Source organism: Calypte anna, chromosome 1 (genome assembly GCF_003957555.1).
Source record: "Calypte anna isolate BGI_N300 chromosome 1, bCalAnn1_v1.p, whole genome shotgun sequence".
NCBI classification, from domain to species: domain Eukaryota; kingdom Metazoa; phylum Chordata; class Aves; order Apodiformes; family Trochilidae; genus Calypte; species Calypte anna.
The window spans coordinates 180,004,732-180,032,699 of NC_044244.1; the positions used below are offsets into that span (position 1 = coordinate 180,004,732).

At 43.5% G+C, this 27,968-nt stretch overlaps 1 protein-coding gene across 1 annotated transcript; it reads right to left on the minus strand.

Moving 5' to 3' along the window:
* Positions 1–1,672: 1,672 nt before the first annotated feature.
* Positions 1,673–27,863, minus strand: FGF9 (fibroblast growth factor 9). The gene is given in 5 exon segments (XM_008502329.2): positions 1,673–1,918; positions 20,931–21,034; positions 27,589–27,696; positions 27,699–27,845; positions 27,848–27,863. Coding segments are annotated over 5 exon segments (621 nt in total).
* Between the last annotated feature and the right edge of the window lie 105 nt (positions 27,864–27,968).

Genomic DNA, 27,968 nt, shown 5'->3' on the forward strand with positions numbered 1-27,968 from the left:
CTCTTTTTATTTTTTTTCTTCAGGGTACTGGGGAAAAAAATGCCTTTTCCTAAGCATTAACTCCCAACTGCAAACCAATGTGTTTGTGTTCTTAACATAAAGATCCTACAATTACTTAAATATTACTTACTGTCAGCTTGCTTACAGTTCATGAAAATATGAATGTACTTTAGGGGAAAAAAAAAATCTAATATTGCCCCCCTCATTGTCATTATTGATAGAGATTTATTAGTTTCATTTTGCAAGTTTTACTTTAGGAAGGATGCTAATATCATGTATTATGACAGTTCACACTGAAAGCAATTTTTCATAAAAGATGTTATATGACCCCTATGGAACTTGTATAATTTCATAGTAGATAGTCAAATGCACAAATAGACATGTTTACAAGAGTGATCCTGTTAACATGGTTTTTGCCCTCTGAAACCACTGAAGAATTCTAAAATTAGTACAATTTTTTATATTCTTTATGTTGTTTCTGGCATTCTGCTTTAGGGAAAAAAGAAGAGAAAAAAAAAGCAAAAAAAAAAAAAAAGCTTATTTATCATTTAGCTTTGGTATAATCTGCAATAGGTTTTAACAAGTAGAATATATTCCAACCCCTATATTCTTCACAGCTGTGAAGTTTGCACTGATGGAAGAAGTCACTTTATCAGAGAGGAAATATTACAGACACATAAAAGAAGTTGAAGACCCAGTTTTCTCTTTAATCCTCTGGGGTTAAGCTATGAAACAAGCAGTCAGAAGAGTGAAGACTCAGTGTCATGAGTGGTGTGCATACTTGTACAATAATACGGGCACAAAAGAGATTGTCGCCTTTAGTACATGAGGGTCACTAGAATTTATTATTATTACCTTTTTATTGTGTTTTCTTTTTTATCCATGCACCTTTATATTTACTTGCATGAATTTACCACAGGTTCATAGTGGCCTTTGCCATTTTAATGCTTACAGAGCCTAAAGCTTCCAAAATGCCTATCTGGCCTGTACATATTTCATTAAAAATAAACTCTATATAATAAATAAATATATAAAATAAATAAAATGTTGCCTTTGGAATTTCTATAAATAAATTTAACTTTTTATTTTTATTTTTTTACTAAGAGGTCTTTGCTTTAAACTCAGTGGGGTGAGACCCAGAGAGCGATTAACTGAAAAGTCTCTTGTTTAAGTAAGACTGCACCCTCCATGCCTTTGTAAATGCAGCGTACACTTGAGCAGGCCACCAGCCAAAAATCCTGATGAATCAAAGTATGGCAGCTATGCTGATATATGACGAAGTACAACTGATCAAAAATTTAAAAGCGTGTCTATTCCCCAGCATGCATCAGGCCTTCCTCCTCCTCCTCCTCCTTCTCCTCCCCGCGGCTCCTCTCTCGCGCGCTCTCACTCCCATTCATCCTCTCCTTTTCTCTCTCTCTCACTCACTCTCTTGCGCTCCCTCTCGTACTAAATCAAGCGAGTGGGCATAGGCTTTCCTCCAGGAGGACAAACCTTTAAGTGCAGAACAAAATCAGCATGTTCCATCCAAGCCTCCATCATACATTATGCATGCGACAAAGTTTGGCAACAGTGGAGCTGATGTGATGACACAGCTAATCAATAAGAACCCACCGCATGAAACCTTTATAGTGGTTACTTTTTAAGGGCTCAAGTGAAGGAATTGTCTTTGTCAACTTTGGCTTAAAATATCCTTATATAGTTCTGGTACTTTCTCAGGGTCCACTGGTCTAGGTAAAAAATGTGTAAATTTTTGATGCCGTTTAGTCCTAGTCCCTTCTCTTGGAGTCCCATCTTTATTTAACGCAACGTAGTATCGTCTTCCAGTGTCCACGTGTTTATATAGATTTGATGAATATGTATTATACCAGTTTTCTTCAAACTGCTCTCTGAATACACACTCCTGGGTTAATTTTTCCTATGGAAAGAAAAGAAAAAAGCTGTAAGGAGATAGACAGACACAAAAATAAACTATTTTTTAAAGATTAATATTTTTCAAGGCTTGAAATCAGTATCTCCTCGCTCACATCACAAAATGAACCATTTCAATATTCCCACTTTTAGCCATGTAAAGCTGTATTGTTGAGTATTTCATTAAGCAGTCACAAGGGTAGATAATTTTATGGGAAGATGATTCTCCAAAAGCCTCATTGTCCAAATCAAAACAGAAAAAAAAATTCTGAAAACAGGTATTTTACGTTCTGATCATTCCCAAGCAGCTCACAGGGCATTACTGGACTTGTATAACTATTTGCCTCAATCATGAGTGCAGGCATTTGAACAAACACACATAAAGAAAACAAGAACTGGGTTGCAGGGCTGTAAAAAAAATCTGGGGCCTTAAAATCTCTACCACTTTTCATTGCATGGAGAACTAAATGCATTTCACTAATTTAAAAAGATACAACTTAACTGCCCTTTGTTTGGTTTATTATTTGTATCACAGAGCCACAATGACACAAACCCCATGTGCTGGGACCAAGCTGAGCAAGGAAACCCATCCATGCTTACTGTTGTCCTCATGTCCTGAGGACAGGACCCTCTGCAGACATCAGCCACACAACACATCCCCCTGCCACAGCCTCCCACTCCTTCCAGCTCACCCACTCATTCAGTCTGTGCATATCCCTCTACATCTTTCTGGTCTGAACAGATAGATGCTGCAAAAAAAGCAGCAACCCGATAACCAGATCCATTTTAGGAAGGACTCACTCAAGAAGACTGAAAAATGGTGGGGAGCTCTAACATGGAGATCTGATGGAAAGCTGGAAGAAATAAACCTGGAAACAGCCTTTTCAGCTGGCACAAAGATATAATAATGATCATTTCTTGCATTTTTTCATAACAGATATTCTTCATCAACCACTTCCAGCTGATGATCAATTTTTAATTAATACAAAACTCCACACAATGCAGACTTGTGTACATGTGTTCTACTGACATTAATCTTAAAACAGTCCTTCTACCTGTGTATCTATATATATATACAAAGAAGGGAAAACCAACACCAAGGCCCAGATGCAGCAAAGCATTTATGGCAGCTAAGCCAGAAATGTTTATCTGCACACAACTAAGGAGCCACAACTTGAGCTCCAGTGCTCTCAAGAAACCACCACCCGTGGCTTAATCCAACACTCACCATCACCGAAGCCTGCAGCTTGCCCAGGGGGTGCAGGTGCCTTTGGGGACAATTCTGCTGCTTGGGATTCAGCTCACAACCCTTTCCCACAGCAACACGTTTCAGTTTGACTGCTGCTTTTCATGGCAAACACACTGATTCCAGGGCAGAGCTCTGCAGCCCCCCATGGTTGGGGAAGGGGGTCCTAGCCCAGTCAAATGAGTACTACACACCTTACAGGAATCACCTAGGAACCATCCTACATGGGGAGAACAATGCCTGAACAAGCTGGGGGAGCAAGTCAGCACCCCTCTGCACCCATACACAGGGTACAGGGCCCTCCTCAGTGCCTAAAGGTCTGGGATCTGGAAATTTCTTCTAAATTAAACCTGTGTTAACTCCAGTAGGCAAGGAAGGCATCAAGCAAGCAGCTCCTGACGTCCCCTTTGATGGGCATTAGGAACCTCATCACCCCTCAGGAAAGAGAGAGCCCCACCAGGACCAGGTTTTGGATGTTAAACACTTGAGTGTCCACCACTGCAGTGGCCACGTCCCTGTATGGAGGTGGGAGGCTGTGCCTTGGACAGTCACAGGAGGAGTCGGTGGAAGAAAGAAGGCAGCAGTCCCATCCCTCACATCCTGTCCTGTGGTTTGACCAGGAGATTCCCTCCCTGTGGGTCCAGCCGAGCAGCACGTGTGCTGACACGAGCAATTCTGGATGGCTGGTATGTATAACAATTTATTTTAGAGGCATTTCTGACTGGAACATTTTTAATGTGCAGTGTTCCTCAAATACAACAACACTCCACACTGGTTACAGGCAAAAGAAGAGCAAATCTTTTTACATGAAATCCTTACCTACTGGCCAGAACCTGCAGCCTCCTACTGATAATTACCTTTGACAGCTAAAAACTGCAGCAGCAACAAATACTACTGGACATCAGGAGGAGCTGAAAGCTACACAGATTGCAGTATCCCCCTTATACAACCTCAGTGTATTAACTGTTATAAAAACTATTCAGCTGCTATAACGATTGTCTTTAAGTACAGCTTTCATTACTGTTTTATTCTGCATGAGGTTTAAAATCAGTTTGTTTGCTTTAAGGCAGAAGCAGATGGCAAGAGGTATTATATGCTGGGCCTTTAGGTCCATGGGGAAACAGAAACTAATTCAAATTGTCTTCCTGCTTTCAGAAGGGAAGAGGATCACATGACAAGCACTGCAGAAGCACTCCCTGCTAAAAATAGCAACATTTTAGGAAGATATTTCAGTCATGTCTTGAATTCATTAATTATTCACTTCATCTGCATTTTTTTTAGCATCATCATAAATTTCTATCTTTGCAAGAACAGTACTTCCCCATGCCCTAAAGGAGAAATTTTAAAATAGCCTCTCTTTATCTGGCAGGTTTGATGGATCATGACAGTGCTGTGGCACACTTAACTAGCAGACCTTGTATAAGGGGGGGTTGAATTGTACTGTGCTCTGGAGGAGTTCAGTGCATTTCAAGCTTAAAGATTTGATCTTTATTCTACAAGCTGATCACATTTTTGCTTTTCATCCTCTTGCAATACAGCTGCATCTCTTTTGTCCTTCACCAAAATTCTCAGAAATTCATGCATAGACTGTAGGCAAATACTTCAACATGAACTTGGCAGAGCAATCAGGATGCAGGTTCAGGTATGTAGGGATACTACCAAACACATTTTCAGAAAAGCAAAGTATTTTTTTAATAAATTCAAACCTTTTCATTCTAGGACAACCAAAAATTCTGGCTGTAGTCAGAGACCACTGGAATAAATCAATGTTGGTGCCTTTGGATCTGGCTTTGTAAATAACAAGGGGACCAAAACCTCAGCACATCCTTCTTGCCATGCCCTGGGAAATCCTTATGACTATGGCTCCTCTAGTACCACGACTGGCAGGAACCAATATCCACCAGGATGGTCATCTACGTAGCATCATAGAATCACAGAATTATTTAAATTGGAAAAGACCCTTAAGATCATCATGTCCAGATGTTAACCTAACACTGCCAAGCACACCACTAAACCATGTACTACCACAACACTACTTAGTACCAGCTTACACTCATGTTTTGAGCATACATGCCTTTAGTCAAGCCAAAAATTAGTGTAATGCAGGGGTGAGGCTGATCCATCCTGCCAACAAGCACCTCCTTGCTTCATAAGCTTAGGATGGAAAGTCTTGCTAAGAGCCAGCTCTCACAGTATGGGAAGGAGATGATGTTTCGTGATCACAAGTAGCCTGTGTTTCCCCCTCTGGCTATGACTTCTAGAAAGTCCCCATATGCACTGTTGAAAATCAAGATTCAGCCCCAGAATACAGCAATTTTTGTATAACTTTCATTCTAGAAACTGACTTCTCTATAATTTTTCCTCTGCCAGTGTTTCTTTGAACCATACTTAACATCACTGGACATCTTTGTTGAATGCTGACACAAATACCAAACATACCCAACTGGAGCAGCTGTGGAAAACAAGCTGCATTCCTGTGAAAGGGGAGGCTGCCTGCCTTGATCAAATCACTTAATTCAGGGGACAAGTAAGGAGGTGACCTCAATATTATATAAATCAGATGTTGCACCACATACCACATGTTTTCTGTGAGGACTGTTCGTGGAGTATTCCAGTGTAAAGTGAGTGATTCTCATTTTGCTACATTTCAACGTTTACCTATTTATGTTTCTTTAACCTGTTATTTAACTCAGAACATTCAAATAATTGAATTATGCACATTGCACAAAGGCAGAAAACCAAGGCAGATTTAATTCAGAAGTTTGTTAATGCCTGATCAATGTTAGCAAGCCTAGAATCTCTTTCCCTTCTTCCTACATTGTCCACCATCTAACAAAGAAATCAAATAATTATGCTACCTTATTTCCAGGTAGATTGATTAGAAGTGAGATTGTAAATTAATAAAGTAGATAGCTGCAGCCATCAAAACAGATTTGCCAGCTTGTTTAAAAATAGATATTCCTGTGAAGCAGCTAATTGGAAAAAGGCAAAACACATATAAATTGCCCAGAGAAAGGTTTCCTAACTCTTAAGAATGGTAAGACATATGTGTTTCCTGGTAACTGAAAGCACAGCACTGGGTCCTGTTTAAATATTTTTTTCTTTTTCCTTTATATAACCTTACAAAGGTAAAACTCCAATTTATTTTATAACCTGATAAAAGGAAAGTTCTTCAGACTTTCTTTCCTAGAATCACTACAAATACATTTAATGTCTAGCACAATATTCTGTTCTATGCTATGGGTAGTTTCCCTGTTTGCAAACTGCTACACGGATTCAATAAAGAAACTTCACAATACCCAAGCAGAAGTACAACTATTAAGAAAAAGTATATCTGACATAGTCAGCACGTCCCACATACTTGCTGTACTTTATCACTGGGTTGATCCACCCTGTCTTAATAAAATCATGTTTAAATATACAGTCTCCTCAGTAAGTTCATGTAAATCCCTCATTATGGCTATGTGATGTTGATGAAAACTGCTTATGTGGGGAAGAGAAACAACAACAAAAGTCTTTTCTTCTCCAAAGTGGTTTTCTTTGTGGCTCTGCCTACAAACATGCATTTTACATTCAGTTGGCCCTTCCCATGCTGTAATGCAAACAGCCTCTAGAACATACTACTTTCAGCTAATAATTAACACTCATCCAGAGCTGTCATAAATAAAGGTGTAGTTTAGCATTCACAGTGGTGGTGTCTGATCTCCCAGGCTAAACCTGTTAGTCCCTGGCTGGGCAGACAACCTCCAGCCACAAGAAGCCAAATCCCAGTGTCCAAGCAGTGCCACTTTCGTTTCCAAGTTAGACAGAAATAGGAGGCAAAACCTGCACATTGTCTGACTTGGTGAATGTCACTTCTTTGAACAGTTCTCCAAGCAGTATTATTTTCAGAATGTTTTGTTTAACAATTTGACAGAACAATGGTAAAAACATGGGGGGAAAAAAAAAGAAAGTTTGCCAAAAGGACCAGGGGACTGGTTTTCTGTGTGTCAGTGCTTCTCTAAAAGCACCTCAGAAATACAGCAGAAAGCCCTGCAGGGTCAGAAGAGAGACAAAGCAAATAGCCAGGCACCCAGCACTCCGTCACTTTTTTAATAAGATCAGGGAAATTAGGCAAGGTATCCTGGCAAAACCACAGTTGGGCAATTGCATTCTCCCTGCTTGAGGTCATTTTGTACTTTCACAGAGCTGAAGTATTCATCTTAGTTTCTTCTCTTAAATGTCTAGTTAATTTGTATGAAGTTTTTATTATACATAAATCCCCACTTAATTAAAAAAAGGAAAAGTGTGATTGTTCTGCACTGCTGCCACAGAGCAGTTATGAGAGTGCTTAAAGATAAATATCTTTCATATATAAAGCCTATAAAGTTCCCAAGACCCAGAAGAACCTGGTCCCCTTGGGAGCGTTATCATCAACAGCCAAAAAAGCTACACAGGTGCAGACACCATGGTGCTTCCACATCCCAATGAAGGTGACAGAAAAGCAGAGCTTCCTGAACAAAGCAAGCAGACTCCAGCATTAACAATAAAATCGCAGGAGACTGTTGGTGCAGCAGGGATTTCATTGCTTCTTCCCTTTGCCCCATTGCCCCTCTTTTCCCGCTCCTTCCGTCTCCTCACCATCACTGACCCCCTCGGCAGGGACCAGACTGGGATCCAGCACTGTACTACCCCAGGGTTGTTTACAGAGCTCTTCTGACATGAGCTGCAGGAGAATGAGATGCCAATTAGGCCTCCATCCATTTTTACCACTCCAAAATCCACAGCTTGTGGTTTTACTGATATCCACTCCTTTGAGATTTCAAGTTTATGGCATCTGTCAACCTTTAAGCATGCCCTCCCTGAACACGAAATCCTTATAGGAAGAGCAACCCCACTGTGCCTGATCTCACATCTGCCGGTGCAGGCTGCCTACCAGCAGCCACGCTTATATCCATAAAGGTTTGATTTACATCTACCCAGCCAAGTGCATCAGATGAAAGTTCATTTTCACCTAAACACCCAGGGCCTGCTTGTGCTGCTGTTGTGAGTCATGACACAGCTCCAGGGAAAGGCCTCAGTCCTCGTAAGCTGTCACTGTGCCATTTTGCTTGAAGCTGAAGAGCTTCCTTCTCTGTGACACAACTGAGCAGGACTGGGACAAAGTCAACTCTTAAAAACCAAACAAATAAGCAGGTGTGTTCCCCTCCCTTCTGTGCCAGCAGGACCGGGCCCACACTGTGCCATTTACGAGTCACACTTCTGACCTCTATTTTATTTTTGGCTTCCCTGGCACAATCAAGAACTGCAGTCATCAATGTTATCTAAGCATCTAATTCATAACGCTTGGCTGAACCCTTCCAAGAATCAGAAAGCAAGGTGGTATGCAATCTGATATGGGGGCCAGAGCCAATTTTTAAAGAAGACAGGAGAAAAGTTCCCATCAGCTTAAATGGAACTTGGATCAGGCTTGCAATGATAAAAAGGCAACAAATATTTTCAGACATTAAAAGAACCATTTCAGGCACGCTCAGATTTACTGAAAGCTGTAACTTGACCTCCCTGGCTCCCCACTCCACAAATTCTCTTCTATCAAAAGACAACGTGTATGTCAAACCAGGGCTGTTATCCAACAGCTACACACACCCTCATTAGACTGAAATACTAGCTAAGCTTTTAACTCAATAGAGATTTTAAAATAAAATATGCTTTCCTTAAATGCAACTAAGATGGAGCATAGAACCATCTGTTTTGTCAGAATTTGTCACTTTGGTTTGTGGTTCTGTAAGCACAGAACGCCTGGTTAAAGGAAAGACAGCCCTCCTTCGGCAGAAACTGCTGCCTTCCTGCAGGAGCAGCTGAACTCACAGTCTGAAAGACACTGTAAAGTGGGTGATAAAAAGTACTTTATCTGCATGAGTGTCTACCCTCCATGAGTACTCCCCAATTGGATTTAACCATCATTAAAGAAGCTCCTTACTACTCAGCTACAAGGTGTCCCCATAAAAACCCCATATGCTTAGGGCCCTTCATAAAACACTTTGCCACGGGGACAAAATCATTACATCTGTAGTGAAAAAAATGTTATCTACAAAGTACTTCATGCTTTATTCTTCCAGGAAGACTATTTGGTCAAGGACTGATGAACAACTGCCTGTGTCTATATTTTGTTTTTTTTTATTTTATGTAAAGCTATCCACTAGGTATGGCTCAGAGGACAGGGTCATTACAGACAACACTGTCATTCTGGATGGGGGTCATCAAACAAACAAAGCATCAGTGCTTTGGAAAGACCCTGTCTTCCTCCCTGAAATGCCAAACATCCACTGGAGTCTTGGAAATCAATACATTTACCAGAGAGATTTTCAAATCTACAGTATTTTGGCAGGCAGTACAGCAAAAGGTTGGTACTCTAAGATTTTTACCTGGCAGGACTTGATTGCATATTCAGTTTAGGTTGTTTCATAATCAAGTCTCGTGATTTCCCACCTCTTTTTGGACACAAAGGAAGGCCAGCATTTCAAAAAGCTGGTACTGAAGGGAAGATGTCATGTTAACCCTTTTAGACAGCAGTGCTCCTCCATTGGCAAATATTCTCCAAAGAGTCCTCTCTGGAGAGTGTCCAGAGAGTCTCCAGAGAGGACTCGTTGGACATTCCCCCATTCCTTTTTCCAGAAGCAATCCCACTATAAAATCATCGATCTAGATACACAGTTTTAGTATTTCATCTTCTGAGTAGAACAAAAAAGATTTCCCTAAGATTTCTCAGCAAACCTACATATCTTTGCTGCTGCTGTGCCCTGACTTAAATTCTCAGGGGTAGAGCTGACCCAGCCTTTGGGAAATACTGGAGGAAGTATGGTGGCTCTGCTCCCCTGCAAGCCCCCTGCTCCTCAAGCACACACACACATACACACATCAATGGACCTGTCTTTCAATGGGTCAAACTTTAGCTATGCAATTAATTAAAGCCTGGATGAAAGAAGTTGTCAATCTGTCTGAAAAAAAATAAAATTGTGTATATATATATATATATATACACATACACACACACACACATATATAGTAACAACTTCAACAGAAGGTTATTGAAAAGCTCAAAGAATAGGCAGTTGGTCTACCCAGCACCAGCAGCACACTGACCCTCCAAAGAATTCAGACTTTTCAAGTAGAAAAAAAATTTAAAAAAAAAAAATTAAAAAAAAAGAAAAGGGAAAAGGAAATAAAGAAGAAAAAAAAAAGGTATTATTTTGCTGAGACCTTACATTTGTATATTCTCAAATTACTCAAAGGAAGTCTTCCCCAGTAAATTGCCTGTTCTGGGTCCAGATTATACACCTAACAAAGGCACTAGCAGGTCCAAATCCCACTTGCTACTCAAAAGCTGTAAACATTTATGTATTAAAAGACTGTCTTAAGATTCCAGACTCACAGGCAGGAACCCTGCTTAGATTTAGGATTTTTAAATAATTAATAAAGTAGAGCTCTTATCTTAATCGGGGTCTGCTGACACAACCATAAAATTAATTGGTGGTTTTACAGAAGCAGGTCCAATCCTAATTCCATTGAAGTCAATGGCATTTCAGCTGAAATAGAATCAAGTCAAAATTTCTCTTGAGTCACAGTTGCCTCTGTAATTGTGTTAAATTTGAAGAGTCAAGTTTAGCAGATTAAAGATGCACAGCCTGGGCCAGACCTCAAAAGCATGCAGCATCCACACCAGAAGCCAACTTTTACCTCCACAGCAGTCACAGAACACAAATATAAAATTTCAAATCAAAAGTAACAGCAGAGGTCTGCCTTTATAAAAGGAATGAAAAATAAACCAAAGCCTTTAAGAAAGCAGGAAAAATAGATTTGCCTTGTAAAAACCTCTATTTCTTCAGCTTTTTGAATGCAATACAAATAACTGCATTACTGCACACCATCAAATCAGCCTGAACACATTTAAACTGCAAGGCAAATCTCAATTTAGACAAAATCCCTAGTGAAGTTCCCCCAGGCAGACTTTTTCTACACAAGTCTTTAAAAATGATGAATGGTAAAGTGGGAAAGAGTGCCACATTCACATCCCACTGCCTTCTGAGTCAGAAACAGAGCACATCAGATCTGGTACAGTGAACAATCCCCAAGCATATATCAGGATGTCACTGCTGATGATATTCTTTTAGCATGTCACTTCAACATAGTATTCTCAGATCAACTGAAGACACTGAACCTTTTCACACATCCATATCCTTAACACAGCTGCCTCCAGAAACAGTCAGGGCTGTAGTGACTGGGGAGCTACACAACTGCAAAGAAGTGAAACTGAAGACATTGCTGCTGAACATGCCCCATGCTTGCCTGCCAGGTAGGATTCAGGTTGGTGATGCAGCTATGCCCCTGTCACTGCCCACTGCTGACAATGTGGTACTCAAGTCCTCTCTCATCCCACTGCAGCTGATTCCCCCACTGAGCACAACTGTTTGCCCAAACAGGCAACAAGACAGTCCAAGGTGGCAGGGAACCAGGACTGACCTTTCTGGAAGGGGGTTTCTATAAAGTGCTAGACCACCCTGGCTGCCTCCTCAAGCAACACCTCTAATCTCCCATTTTTGTAAGAGTACCAAATTCTAGCTACCTTTAAATAAGGGAAAGCAAATCATTACACTGAGGTTTGAGCACCAAAGCTTAGCTTTACATACCTACACACACACATACATATAATTTATGTAGGAGATATTCTAATACTTTTCTAATACTTTGTAGTGAGAGTATAGAAGTACAGAGATCACTAAGGGTTTTCTTTCATATAAAACTGTTCTCAGACCTAGTAAGCATATGAAATGAAATCCTCAGAGGAAAATCAAAGACCTGAGGAAAATTGTAGTATCTATCCCACAGGACACTATTAGGTGACAGGTGGCACAATCTGTGAAATTCTTATTTTAAAAACAGATTGAAGCCTCAAAAAGAACCATAATAGCTGCAGTTTCTCACAGAGCTTTCTCCTACATTACCTGTGTTAAGTATATGCATTCACCTATGAGTTCTCTATGAGTTCACTAGAACCCACATTTCAAAATTTCTTTTCTACAGAGTACTTCACACCATGCTAAGTGGGTTGCAGTTTCTGCTCTCACCCCCAGTGCTGGTACCTGTGATGAACACCATCAGAACTCAGCTTTCAGCAAGGCTGCCCATCCAAACTCAGCCAGATGCTATCTGCAAAGGTGAAGTACATGAAGTTGCAGACAAATCTTCCCAAGTAATTAAAGTTTCAGGGCTTTTCTCAGACCTACACTTTCCACAAAGAAATTGTCCACAATTAAAAAGCTATTTCCTACTACAGAGTGCAGAGAGAAAGCATTTATGCTTCATCTCCCACCTACCTGAAAAGATTCCTCAGGCCAGTCCAAAAATCTCACTGTTTCATGAACTCTGAAACTTTCTGTGAATCCAGCATAAGCTTTTTTGTGACCCATTTAATCCAATTCATCCTTGTCATCTACATCAAGAACTTTTTTTCTGTCCTTGGTGTTAAACCTCAATATACTTACAGAGACCAAGAGCATACCCTCTCAGTTTTTATTCTATAAGTTAAATAAGCCAAGATCATTAGATTCTACCATTTGGTTGTCTTTTCATACCTCTGATACTCCGAGTAAGCCCTTTCTGCACCTGTTTCTGTTTCAGTTCATCTTTAAAACCAATTACCAACTGCCTCTAGATTGGATCCCACCAGTGCCATTTGCAGTGGTACCAATAGAGCTCTCACAGAGCCCCACGTAAACATTTTGTACACTTCAGTTCACAAGTCCCTTCTGTGAGGCTCCCTTCTATGCTGAAAGACTTCCTAACTTTGCAACAATTGCAGTAAGACACTAACTTTTTTATGACAAGATGTTTTATGTGCCTAATAAAAACAGGGAATAAAACCAGCCCTAGGACCAACCCATAAAAACTCCACTTACAGCTTCACTTCAGTCTAATCCTTTTCAACACTCCCCATTACTGAAATCTCTGCATTTTTTCATCATTCATACAAGTCTTCTATTAATACCCATTTTACCCACTAGAGCAAATGCTCAAATGCTCTCTTCTGTAGGTAATTCCTAACATAGCCCTGCAGATCAGCAGAACCCTACTTCTCATTTCTACAAAAAGAAATTCCTACCAAAAATAAAATATTAGGCTTGCCTGAAACTGTTTATTCAGCACCAGTAACTCCTCTTGCATGTCCTTCCAGGTCCTCCTCTACTCTTTCATTTAAATGCCCCAAGTACAGCCTGCATCAGATTGAGCCCTTCAGCTTCCCAGGTTGTCCTCTGGCCAAACACAAACCACATGGATAGAAATCCACAAAAAACTCAAGAATGGCAAACACCTGCATTGCCTCAGTGGGACACAAACCCTTCCTCACCCTTGCTTGCTCTCACCTTTGCACCACATCTTGCAGTGACCTGGGAGGGAACCACTGTCGCAGAAAACAGTCCTTCTGCCTGGCCACATCATTTTCCACTACCCTGCTCCAATTCACCAGGCAGCAACAGAAATGCTTGTATCAGCAGAAGGAAGGGGATAGATGGCTGAAGGGAAAATATCCACTTCTTTTAGCAGTGGTGTCAGCTGCCCCTGCTCACTTTGTTCATTTCCCAGTCCTGTGTTACCACTGCAAGGCATCTATTAGAAATCCTGGCTAGCCCAGTTGGCAGCCACATTCAGACTATATTACATTTACACTCCTGCATGAGTACATCACATTTCTAAAGACTCTTGTTCCCTTTTCATTTATATAGCTTTAAAAGTTTTTGCCTTATATTTTGGTATAAGTTTGAGAGTTTAGCTTTATTGGAGCAATTTCCATTTTATCCCCATGGTTCTACACCTCTAGGACATGTGCTCTTCTGCAACCTCCCCTTCTCCCATTCTTCACAAGACTCTCTGCCAAGTGTTCACAGACTTCTAGTGTCTAGATCCTTCCTGGCAGTTTCACCCTTGATGGGATACCATTTCCACAGGATTTCTGAATCTCTTAAAATTTTAAGGTTTCCTTCACATTCAGAACCATAAGCACCTTTCTGAGCTGGTCTTCTTCAGATCTCAGTTTGCCCTTTCCAATTAGCTAGAGGCCTAATTCTTGCAACTTCTCTGCTTAAAGCAGATTTAGAGTGGAGGACATGAGTCACTCTCACAGCTAAAATACACCATTGGATTTTTTTTATCATGGGAGGGCAAGGTTTTCCTGAGCAATGCTGTTTGTGAGGAAAGCCTGACTGATCACTCCTCACAGCTCAGTCATCCCAGGAACTGCCTTCTGCCTCTCCACCATTTAGCAAAAGGCTCTGCATTATTTTGTAACAACAAGGGAATGAAACCTGCTGCCATAGCCATTAATCCTCCTGGGATTTGACCACTCTCAGACTAAAAGTCTGCATCTTCATGCAAGGACATTGCATTTAACTCTCCCTCCAAAAATTCTTGTGTGCTGCAATTGTCCTGTTTCCAGGCTCACCTCAGCCACAGGCTCCTGTGTGAACACTGATTGAGAGATAATCCAGATTATTAAAAAGAAAAAAATCAATCTGAAGCACATTAAATTTTTAGAACAGAGGTGTTTAACACTAACAGGAAAGTGTGAATGATACTGCATGGTAATTTACTTATCTATCCTATTCTTAGTTATCTATAGTGCTGATATACATGGCCCAAATGCTGTTCCAATCACACACCTTCATCTTTGTTTTTTTCTTCATATTGTTTCTGTGCACCTTGACCTACCATTTGAAGGTCTGAACATCTCCTTTCCCTTATTTGCAAGAAAACATTTGCTGCATTATTAGAATGCAGCAAAACAAATCCTCACCTACACCAAGAAATTTTAAGTAAACTATAAAACATTGTCTACCTTTGTCAAAAAAAATTTAGTTCACCCATTTTTGTATGGGACTTTGTATAGTCCTCCCAGGACTGTGCAGACCCTAACAAAAGCTCAAAACACTGCAGGTGCAGCCCAGCTGGGACAATAAAGAGGCATATCATCACCTCCCTGCACTAAGAAAACTTCTTCAAGGACAGTATTCTCTCTCCGTTTCCTCTCCTCCACCTTCTCCCCAGTAGTTTTAGGAGTAAAAGTCAGGCCTAGTGTATCAAAAACATTGGGACAAACAAGTTTTCAGTTAAGTTTTTGAAGGACAGCAATGTTATAAGCAGTCCTAAACCTCACTTTCCTCCAAGCATTCTGTAAGTCTGAAACCCAGAGTTTCCCTTCTTGCTCCAGGTCTGAGTTCTTCAGCTCTGTCCCAGATGCTCTGTGGGCACATGAAGCCTTTCTCCCTCCACCCTTCTGTTTCCTTCCAAGCACTCCTAGACCTCTCTCCCTTCCCCAACAATTCCCCCATCTTCCCCCCACCTTCCTCCTGCCCCCTACACAGCTTCCCTTGTAGCTACTTCACATCTTCCAACTCAAAATTTTCCTCCTGAGTGTCCAACCTGGGCTGCCTTTTGACATAAGCTAAGGACACAAGGAGCAATGAAGAAACCATCATTTCATCAAATCCTAATACCATAGAAAGCTATGGATGGAAGGGACTTTTAAGGGTCATCTAGTCCAACCCCTCTGCAGTGAGTAGGGACATTTTCAATTAGAACAGGTTGCTCAAAGCCCTGTTCAACCTGACCTTGCATGTTTTCAGAGATGGGCATCTCCAGCCGCTCTGGGCAACATGTTCCAGTGTTTCATCACCCTCCTAAAAAAGTATTCCTTGTATCTAGTCTGAGAGGAGCTATGGGGCAGGTCCATGAGCATGGGAGATCAGTGGAGCAGGGATGCCAGCAGCTCTCTTCTGCAGAAGAGCCTGGGACAGCCAGGGCTGCTGGGCTGAGAGCGTTCTGTGGTGCTGCTGTGCTCAAGGTAGCACAGGACTGCTTCAGAGGGCTGCCTGCAGTGAAAATGATGGGCACTCCATGGTGTGGGTGCTCCTCACTGCCTGCCATGTAGGTGCCAAGTGTTGACACTCCCCAGGCAGCTGTGCAGGGCAGCCTGAGGGTGTGGACAGCCCATGAAGGCATGAAGGTCATGGAACTGATCAGAAAGACCTCCCTAACTCCCCAGCATAGAACCGAGGAGCACAGCTAAGGCATTTGCTAACGCTCTTGCCAGAGGTGTTGGCAAGAGCTGTTTAGCACTTAGGAAGGAAAAAGGTCTTCATGTGTCATCTTAACACCCTTTAGGTCCTATCTGTAGTTTGGCTTTTTCCTCCTCTCAGGAGACAAGCACAGTAGCTGTCGTGAAACATGATGAGTCATAGCTGCAGGCTGCAAGGGGACAGCGAGGCAAAGGGAGCAGGGACAGTGTGAGCAGAGAGGGAAAGCTGCTGTCCCCAAACTGCCCCCAAATCAGCACTACATAACTACCAGTTGCTTCTCTGCAGTGCCACATACATACACCTTCAGTTCTCCTCACTAAATCTGTCAGATAAGGAGGAACTTGAGAACAGCCACCCTAGGTCACACATTGCTGCCTGAGAGCATCATGAAAGTCACTGTGTGCTTTTAACCAGAAGATGCAGTAGGAGCTGCCCCCTGGAAGGGTGGCAAGTTGGGATGAGTTTCTCAGGCAGATAATCCAGGAGGTGAGCAGCATTTTGAAAGGGCACGAGGAACATGTCTGGATCTCGATATGCTGAAACTGCCTTTACTGTTGCCTTGCATGAAAACTGGCAGCAATCACCCATCCTGGCTGCTCTGCTTCACCATATGTCACATCTCCAGTGGCACCACAAAGATGTTGGGAAAAATCTTCCTGTGCCAAATGTTTCAAACACAAATATAGAAGGATAGAAGTCTTTTAGGTCACTGATCTGATTCACACCTAATATACTTTTCATGCAGTACCTTGAATATAAATATGATAGTGTCATAGACACAGAGCATTTCTTCTGGCAGTGTCAAGTGTACTAGATGCCTGCGGGAGCAAACCAGCTTAGATCCATAATGCTGATGTAGAGCAGGGCCAGGTATTTCTAAGGCTGCTATTTGTGGGAAACAGTTTTACCACCTTAGAAAACATGCTCACAGCCTCATAAGCTTACCTGCTTCAACACAAGTCTGGTGCTATTCATGGCCCTTAGTGAAGGAATCCAAGACGGAGGAACCCCACCTCCCAGCACAGGCAGAACAAGGACAATTTTCTGGTTCTACAGTTTAACTCAAGTGACCACTCTGCCCAGTTCAGGTTAAAAACTTAAACCTTAGCCTATCACAACGCAGTCTTAAGACTAATTTCAGTTCAAGTGTTCTTCTCTTGTGACAGAAAGATAATTCTGTGCTGAACTGTGCCTTGCTTCTGGTTCAAACAGCAACATTTATTCTCATCAGAGAACTTAATTTTCAATTAATTGCATTTTTTAACCAAAAGCAAAACATTGTTAATTTAAAAAGTCCAGCCAATTCTACACAAAAATCTGCTCTGAAGCCTGCTTATCTCAGTGTTTCTACAAGAGCTGACAGTTGCTGAAATATAGGCACTAGGACTGCTAGCACTGACAAGGCTTTAAAGCATCATACAGTGAGTAGCCATTAGAGGTTATATTTCATTGGAAGTATGTAATTCAATTACCATCACTCTTTACTATGTCCCATCTCTGGAGGCTGACAATAAGCCATATCATACATCAAATTTTAACCTGAACTTTGCATTCTGGCCCTATAGATTGCCAGTTCTCCATTATGAATGGCTTCATATTTTTAGCGTCATCTCTTAGGGAAAAGAGGTTATCCAATTATATGTTACATCCATCTGCCTGTCAGTCTGTTCTGCTTTAGCTTTTCAACCACTTTCAATCAGGAGGCAAAGGTCTTCAAGAAAATTAAGTTCCTATCAGTTTTGCAACTAATCAGAGGCAGAGTAAAGAAGAGAAATCATTTGCACGTCCCCCTTGAGAGTGGTGAGCTATGTAATCCCTGCAAACTGACAACTGGGTGAGCATGGACACCTAACACTGTCTCCTATCTCCATGCAAGGAACAAGGCTGGGGGACAGAATTTACTGCAGGGACAGAAAATCATGAAAAACCATGCCCTGGTCTGTGGAACACAAACCCTTAGGAAAGCAGGCTCCTTTAGAACTGCTGTTCATGGAACAATTACTTTATTAACACAGCGAGTTTGGTGATTTACAAAAAATTTCTTGTGCATATTTCTTGAGAAAAGAATGTTTTGAGTAAGTCACTCTGACAGTGGAACATATTGCACACACAAAATAGAAACAGCACAGAAAAGTGTTGTTACATTTGCTTTCCCAAGCCTATGCATTTAGCTCTACCAATAACTACATTTTCTAAGTATCTAAAGTGCACAGTAACTGATTCACTATGTTTGCCTGTTTAAACAATTACTCTTACTGATGAATATCAACATTACTCATTCATATTACTGTTGTAGTTCTGCCTTTTTTGCAGTCTAACTGAGCCATTTAAGTACTCATTACTTTGACAGTTCTTTGTACCATTCATCACCTGCACAAGGATTGTGACTTATGACAACTTAGTCACAACTTGCTTACATCTTTCATTGTGTCCATTCCCTTTCTCTCTTCTCCATACTTCCAGCCTTCTCCTCTTCCATATTGCCATATATGCATAAATTCCTTTTCTTTAGCCTTTCTCACTCACTGGTTCTCACCATCTCTGCATCTCCCCTTCTTCCATGTCCACACATTTCCCATCCCAGCTTTACTCCCCATTCCACCACCCCTTTTTCTGCTACCCACACACATTGTCATGTTCTGTACCTCCTGGCTTCCCCTCTGATGAGAAAACAGAGAAAAACACTTCCCTTCTTTGCCTTCCCACTTCCACACAAAATGTTACTAGAAAGGGATCAGAGAACCTGGATACTCCCACAAAAACACTTCCTGGTCCCACTTCCTCACATACCTCCATGGATCACATATATGGAAGCTTGACTTTCCTCTTGCTCCTTCTGTTTTCACCCACCTACTCATCACCATCTGGTCACGTTTCCTCCCGCTCTCACTGCTGTCCCACTCAGCTCCCTCCCAGTGTTTTCCCAGTTACCATTACTCCCTTCTGACACAGGTATCTTCAGCTACAACCAAAGCAGCTCTCCAACACCTTTCTGAGTGTCTCTCTTGGCTATGTTTACAACATCAGTCAACCACTGTCACCTTCTCCTCCATGCGTCTTAAGATATTGCTTACCCTTCGAACCTGCCATTTTCTTCCTCCAATACTTCTCTAGTCCTAGTCAGCTTTGGAGGTTGATACTTCACTGCTAAAGAGGTTGCCTTCTACTATTTGGGGGGTTACCTGCTATCTTTCAAATTCCTTCTGCCCATGATCTAGCCAAGGTGTGAACCCCAGTGCATGTCAGATATCTAAAATATTCACAGGTAAGGGTCACTGTGCACACACACACACACACACATAGACAGGTAGGCTAGCTTGCCAGTCTAATCCACATCTGAAATACCAAGTTTTACTTCTTCACACCCATTACTCACTTCTGCTGCCATCCCACGGGAAGCACCAGTTGAATTTCCAGGGCAAGACCGCCAAGCCTCTTGCCCTCATTCTCATGCTTTTTTTAACTTTTACCCACTCCCTATTTCTCATATTCTTATTTCCATATGCCACCCTTTATCTCCTCCACTTCTTTCTTTTGTCAGTTCCTAGTACAGAGTTTTGCACTCTGCCTGTGCAAAAAAGGCAGTGACTTTGTCTCATTTCACTTAAAGGATGGATTTACAAATCTTACATTACATCCCTTAGTCTTTACTGCCCAGCTCTGACCATCAGTCTCCATTTCTTGTATCTAAGTCATGACCTATCCGCATTATTACTCATTCCTGGTTTTGCCAGCTTTTCCCTCTTCTGTACTGTCCTGGTTTGGGCCAGGATAAAGGTGATTTTCTGTCTTGTACTTTTGCTTTTAGCTAAGTTTCTCAGATAGTGTGTGCTTCTAGGATTGATAACACTTGATGTTTATAGTTACTGCTAGAGACTGGTATGCAGAGCCAAGGACACTGCTCAGCTCTGAGGAAAACATTTTACCGTCCAGAAGGAGTAAAGAGGTCCCACCTGAACCCTCCTTTGGGGAGGAACAGACAAGATAGATACCAGAATTGACCAAACAGAGTATTCCATCCCATATACGTCACACTCAGTATAAATTTGAGGCATCAGGAGGGCCGAGCCAGATCTTTTCCTGATTTCCTGCTTCCCTTCCTTCACCCGGCATCCTGGAAGGATCCTGTCTGTTCATCTGCCTGTGGTCCTGATCCGTGCCAGCCCATATCTGTGTGTTCCTGCCTCCGGTTCCCAACTGCTGCCGACTCCAGGAGTCCAGCCTGGACTTTCCCAGGGCTGCCCTACAGCCTCGGTGGTGACGTGAGAGTTATTGGGAGGGGGGAGGAATGTGGTTTCCATTTTCCTGTATATTTGTATATATTTAGTAATTTTACCTATTTATCACTACTGTTTCATTAAAGTTGTGTAGTTTAGTTTCCAACCCATAAGTCTCTCTCCCTTATTCTCTCTCCTTTCTCTATCAAGGAGAGAGAGATTAATAGAGAGCGTCTGTTATTCGGTTTAATCGCCGGGCCAGTGTTAAACCGTGACATGTACTCATTATACAGCCTGCAGGGTCTTATTTCCAATTAGACTGCAAGATGCCTAAAGCAGAAACAGTGCTTGTACAGCACCTAGTGCAACAGGGGCTTGTAGGAGCTAGCAAGTACTTTTCCCACAGAACATATGGATTGTGGCTGCCCAAGGCAAATGGGAACTTACCGAGCCGTACAGTTCCCCTTTTTCATTCATTCCAAGGTAGAGTCCACTGTCAACTCCTCGGATGCTGACCAAGCCCACTGCTATACTGATAAATTCCAGTATACCTATAAAATACAGGGGAAAAAAAACAACAGTGTACATGTTGTTTCCACTGAAAGATTTATTTTTTTCAGATGTGACTGATCCCTAAGCAACAAGCAGCTGTTTTCAAAGGTGTTTTCCCATTTTCAGAATTGTTCACTGGAACATGAGGAACAAATTAACTTATCTTAAAATATGATAGTTGAAGGGTGTCTCTTTGAGTCTCTGCTAGAACGATGTACTGCAGACAGCATTATCATACCACATTAAAAGATTATTCTCAATCTCTGTCCTAATTTCTAAACACAAACCTAACACTCAGTCGTATTCTAATTTGCATGACAAATAACACATTCAAAGAAAGAAAGTTATTAGATTGCCAGCATTAGCACTATTATAGACACTATGACATCTGCCTTGCAAAATAAATTCTGAAAAAATACATTTTAACCAGCATTGTCAGATGGAAACAAAGATACACATGGAACCAAAATATCTGCTTCCAGGAATCAAAGAATAGGGAATATGTGGAAAGATTTACTCACAGTATGATCTTCCAGAGGCTTGAGAAATTAAAATCTTTAGAATAGTCCAGAGACTCGCACATTTCTGTCTGGATATTAACCATATCTCTGGTGTGTTATTTTTTACTCATCTCAAATTTGAAAATAAATATTCTAAACCTAAGTAATAACATATAAATGGTTATGTCCTCTTGTGCATGGAACCACAAGCTCACACAGGCATTTCTGCACTAGAGATGAGAGCATTTTGCAGAGAAGCACCAATATGCATGGTCCAGCAAGTGTCTATAATATAAATATCAGTTCATACATATCAGCTGGTTCAGAAGGTTTGAAGGGGGGTTGGCAGACTTCCCTGCGAATTCCTTACCTCCTTCAATAAGGATGCTCCCAGCCAAGCTTTGCATAAACCTAGAAGTCTTGTGGGGAAAAAAATGGAAATTGATTCCTATTTGGGAGCATTGGACTAAGAGAGTAATGATCTCACAGGAGTTATCCAGCAATGTTCAGCACAACACTGCTGTATTACGCTACTTTCTGATGCAGGAGATAAAGCACAGAGTAGCAGTTTCATTATATTTTTTTGATTTTTCATGCCTGAGCACACCATGTAGCTATTTTTAAAGCGTATTGGAAACTATATTTACACAAAATAATAAAATAGCAATCTAGTATGCATTGAGCTTCACATGGATGACAAGCACTTTCATGTTTTTTTGTAACAATTAATTTGGCATTCCCACAAAACAGTTGAGCACTAATCGATAACAGGCATGAATCATACAAATCAAATACAGCACAAGTTGAAGCCAATAGGGAAAATTTATAGTCAAGCTAATGTAAAGATTAAATGTATTCCCTGTAAGGGACTAATGATCATTACCTTATATATTATTCAGTACTATAAACTCCATAGTTTTATTGTTTTGATAACCCTGTTTTAAAGATGGTATATCTTATTCTCTACATATGAACAAATCAAAAATACTGGGAAGAACTATTTAGTAATTATGTAAACTTTTTTAAGTAATAAAAAGTGCTGGCTGTTTATCTGGTATATGTAGTATGTGAGATACAATCGATCCATTGAAATAATTTAAATATTCCCACTCTACCTGGACATGAAATACCTCCAGATTTCTTAAAGCAGCTTCTTCTGTAAATCTTTTACCAAACTCTCATATTACCTGATCCATATCACCAAGAATTTTGAATGAGATTAAATCTTATGTTAAGTGTGTAATACACCACAGTACAGCTGAGTTAGTCTGGCATCTTTCTCATCGGTATAAATGCAGACTTTAATTGCATACTCATTTTAAATATTTGGGTACATACTGCTTTGTGTGTCAAAAGAACAAAAAAGCTCTGTCACATCCTATTGTAAGCGCAGAGGATGAATATAAGGTACTTGGCAAAGCATAACCACATACATGAGATCAGAATTGAGACTAGTTCATTTGAAACATTCAAAAGCCTATTCACAAAAAGTTTTATGTGCCGTATTGTTAAGTCCTTCAAGAGATCAATCAGGATCAATAAGGGCCAAGCAATGCAGACTTACACAAGTCTTGCCAGATTGCATTATTTGGCCCAATATTCCCAGGAATATTTTCACTGCATAGTTTCTGTAATACACAAATAGTACTTAGGACCTGAACCAGATATTAAAATAGATATTCCTGTTCAAAATGGGGCTGGACTAAAGGAAAATCAGGACAGCTCCAAACTTTAAAAGCTAGAGCCCTATTTATAGCTAAAACTGGGGGAAAGAGAGGAAATAACTGTCTAAGTACATGGGATGCTGAGTATCTTCCTGTCAGATACTGAACATTTTCTTCAATGAAACCACTTCAGGGCAAAGGCCTACTCATCCACAAAGAGGTTAGGAAGAGAGTTCTGGGAAAAGTTGCTCCTTACATGTCCACATCAGTCCTTCATTCGCCTTATTCCACATGATCCAACTGAATGTGCTGGGTGGCAGCAGGACACCAGCCTGACAGTGAAGGCCAGCCCAGCTCTCCTGCCAGGGTGACAAGAGAAAAGCTGGGTCGTTCACTCAAGATAAAATTTCAACTTCCATCTAGTTTATCTCTAATGAAGAACAGACTTACAGAAGCATTTGCCTTCTCTTTAAGCAGTGAATATCCTTGCTACTACAGACCTTTTTGTTGCTGGTTTCCACCCTTTGCACATTTTTGTCTTGGGCTATATATAGGCTCTCTTTGTATTGTTGGACTTGACCAGTTTAGCTTCCACTTAGCACCCGAACATACCATCAACGAATACGGTAAACAAGCATCGCCACCAGACATTTCTTTGCACGATTTCTTAGGGAAGCGGCAGAAGGGAAGCGACAGAGGACCCGCAGGCAGACCAAAGCCGGCTGGAGCTGTGCTGCCGTGTATGTAGCAAGCACTCATTCACGCCGCGAAGAGCAGAGGGGCGAGGAAAGCAGAGCCCTTCCCAGCTGAGAAGCTTCCGGGAGGTCAGCCCGGTGCCAGGGCAAGGGCCGCGGCTTCCCCGCCTCCCCCTGCCCCCAGTCGGGGCTGCGCCGCTGGGCTGAGCAGAGAGCTCCGCCGGGATGCGTCCCGCCTGTCGCAGCTGTCACCGCCCCGCCCGCTCCCCCACATGATGCAATTAAGAGACGGGAGCGCAGACAACCACAGCCCCCCAGGAGGCATCAGGGCCCTGCTTCAGTTCAGGCTCTTACAGCACTTTCACAGCGCTTCCACCCTCACCCCTCGCAGCCGCTCCGCATCCCATCCCTCTGCAACGTTCCCTAGCGAGGAACACTGCGGGGGCTGATCGGGGCCCTTCCCTCCCCTAAAACCTAGCTCCAATTTCCACTCCCAGGGGCCAAAGCATCACACCCCTCCCCCTCCGCCCCGTTCTGCCGGCTTTCCCCGGAGACAACATGGGGCGGGGGAGCAGCCCAAGACCGCTGCATCCAGCAGCAGAAGGGGCGGGAGACCGCAGGGCCCCTCCGGCCGGAGCCGCCCCCGCGCCCTTCCGGCGCTGAGTCGAGAGCCGGAGCAGGCAGGGCGAGGTGGAGAGGCGGGAGGGCGGGCTCCTCCGCAGCTCCCGTAGATGATGAACGCAGCGGTTCCTTGTAGCAGCAGGTCCCGGGGAGCGGAGGTCACCTGCTGACAAGCTTTTTCTTTTTTCCTTTTCCTGCATGCTCCTATTTTTTAAATGCTGTGCATGCAGTACTTGTGCTGACGCACAGAGGCACGCCTCTCCGCTGTTAACAGAGTTCCTGAATTTACAATGACTCCACTTCTAGTGAATGCCCTAGACTAAAGGAGACTGCCATCAAAAAAAAAAAAAAAATCTTCTGGCACCCAGGGAAGATTAAGGCTTTGATCACCTGAGATCTCAGTAAGGGAGAGAAAGGGGAGAGGAAGAGATTAAGGGGGTGGAGGGGTGGGGGGAGGTGGTGACGACCAAGCCGGGTTCTCCCGGGGAGCTTTTCTTTTAATAGATGGACATCTTGCTGCAGGAATTGCGAAATGTCAGGGCTCCCAGAACCGGGCGAGTATAGACACACAATATGGCTCGATTTATTGTATGCAATAGGCACACATCCAACACAGCATTACAAAGAATTACTCTTATCTGATGTCTCTCCAGAGGTGTGTGCGGCGCGCCGCGCGCGCGTGTGCGTGCGTGCGGGCGGGGAGGGGGATTCCCACAGGACAGAGCCCAAAGAGGAGCTTACGCGCCAGCCCCCGGGGTTTTCTCTTTGTCCTCCTTAATTCCTGGAGGAAAACTTCCTTCTGATTCCTGTGTCCCCCTCACTCTGCCCCCAACCACGCAGTTTCCCTCACACTCTCAGAGGAGATGAAATTAGCCCTCTCTCCCCCAGGCAGCTCGCGAGACCTTCCCAGGACCATCATCAGACTTCACAACCACTAAAACCTGAATAGCATCTGCTGTTCTGTGACCTCCAGGCGAATACAGCAACGATGTCACGGCACCGATACAAAAGCACCATGCTCCTTCCTGCCTCCAAATAGCCGGGTGCCCGACGCATTCCATGCCTTTGCCGGCATCACCGGCGCGCTCCATGGGAGAAGAGTTATCACAAGAGTGTATCCTGGGGAGGGGAGGGCGATCAAACCGAGAAGGTAAAAAAAAATCTGTTTAAATGAAAGGCGCTGCAAGGGCTGCAAGAGCTGCCTCTTGGAATCGTCAGCTTCATACAACTAAGGCTGGAAAGCCATTTTTAAAAATAGACGCCGCGAATAATGTCACTGCTGCCTTGCGAAGGGAGCAGCTGGCGGCCCTCCTCCGAGGCGGCGGGGCCCCGCAGGGTGCCAGCCCCCTCAGACCCGCTGCCTACACCTGCTGGCGGCCCTGATCCACTTCGCACCGCGCCCGCTGGCGCCGCACCGCACCGTTCCGCGCCTCCCCCCACCGGCCCCGCACCGCGTCCACCTCTGTGTGTCCGCACCCTCCATGGGCAGGGGGAACCTGCGGCTGCAGTTCAGCAGCTACGCGCAGTGTCTGCCTGTGTCAAGGAACATGCCTAGATGCACAATTCCCCCATTCCCTTTGCCTCAAACACTTCCTGCACTTTTCTCGCCAACAAGCGTGGATTTTACCCCCCAGGAGAACAGAGACGCTCTCCTCCAAACCCCACACCCTCTCCCACACACACCCACCCCCGGGGGCTCCGGGAGGGCGGCGTGGGAGGAAGGCAGAGCCGCAGGAAGCGTGAGAGTGTCAGGGAGCAGCGGCTGGCGGGGTATGGAGGGTAAACCTGCCACCATGCGAGCCTCAGCCCTCTTGCCTTCCCTCCCCCGCCCCTTCCCTCTGCGCCCTTTGGAGATCCTCTCTTACAACACCCGGCATTATCTAAACAGCTTCACCAAAGCAATAAAATACAGTTAAGATATCGTTCAACATCTGGCATTAAAATACAAAGAGAGAAAAGAAATCACCACAGAACTTTTTTTTTACGACCGAATTTAAGTGCTGTCAGGTTGGTTCACTCACAAGTTGACTCCTTCCAACAGCTGGGAGTGTGGCGAGCTAACCTGGCATATTTTCCTCATCCCTCCTTAAAAACCGAAGAATCAGCTCACCCAGGCTGTTTTAGCTACTTTCGTACATTCAATCTGCCGAGCCTTTAACTGTCTCCCTGGCAGCAAAACAGCTCCGGGCCCCATTGACTCGCGCGTGCGTCTGCATGTGTGGGTGCATGTGTGCATGTGGCATGTGTACATGTGCCATGTGTGCACGCACGGGCTTTGGAGAGTGGCAGAGCCATGAGCCCTCCAGTCCTCGCTGCTGAGTCACAAACAGCGTCCCCTGGAAAGGAAATCTAGGGAATGCTCTTTCGAATTCCCTGCCAGCCTGACATGCCACATAGTTCGGGAAAGGCAGGTTTTGGTGCAGGCTGCCTGGCGGGTGAGCGCAGCCCCACCTGCTCCTTCCCGTGGCGCCGGGCACCGGCTGCGGGAGCGGGGCCGGGCTGGGGAGGCGGCGAGCCCCGCTGCGGATCGGCGGGCGCTGCCGGTGGATCCTGGCGGAGACGCCAAATAGGCTGGGTTTACAATTCAAGCAGTTACTAGGGCAGGTAATCGGCAGTGAAAACGAAAGAAAAGCCCTCGTTAATTTGCGTACAGGACAACAGCCACTCCCTTGAGGAAACTCGGTGAAATTTAAATTGTAGTGGTTAATGATTAAAAACCCTTTAAACTCGCGAAATCAATCATTCAGCAGAAACGTCCTGAGCAAAAATTCCACCACCGCCACCACCACCTCCCAGTACGTTTCTGCTCTTAAGCAGAACTTGGGGCTAACAAACATCACTATCAAACACCCGGCGACTTCGGCGAGGGCTCCTGCTCCGCTGCGGCGGTACCGCTTGTGTACATCTGCAGTCCCCAACACATTCATTTTTTCCCTCGGCGGATCAGCCATCAGCACAAGCCCCCCTCCGCGCTCGCCTCGCACCCCCCCCCACCCCCCCCGCCGTCCCCCGCCCGCAGTTCTGCCCCATTATTTCATCACATGACCACTAAAGGGTTAAGGATAATACCTACCAAATCTGCTGTGGTCTTGCCTGGTTCCCTGGATAGTACCATTGGGGAAGATTTCTAAATGAAATCCAGTCCTGCAGTATAGCTGCCTCCGCCTGAGGATCCCCTTAAATGGTCCAAGTCCGTGACCGCAGGCCCCCTGGGTAGCCCACCTGCCTCAGACTGACCCAGGTGGTCACTTAACAAAACCGGACTATCCACCGGCAAAACGGGCACATTCCCAAAGGGTACTGCATCCTGCACACCGAAATAGTTCCCAACTCACCTAAGGGAGCCATCAGAAGATTCTGCTTTTAGAGAATAAGAATAACAATAATGATGGTGCCCAAACCCAGGAGATATAAGATTAGGTTATATTCCCACTCCTCTCCCCTCCCTAGCGC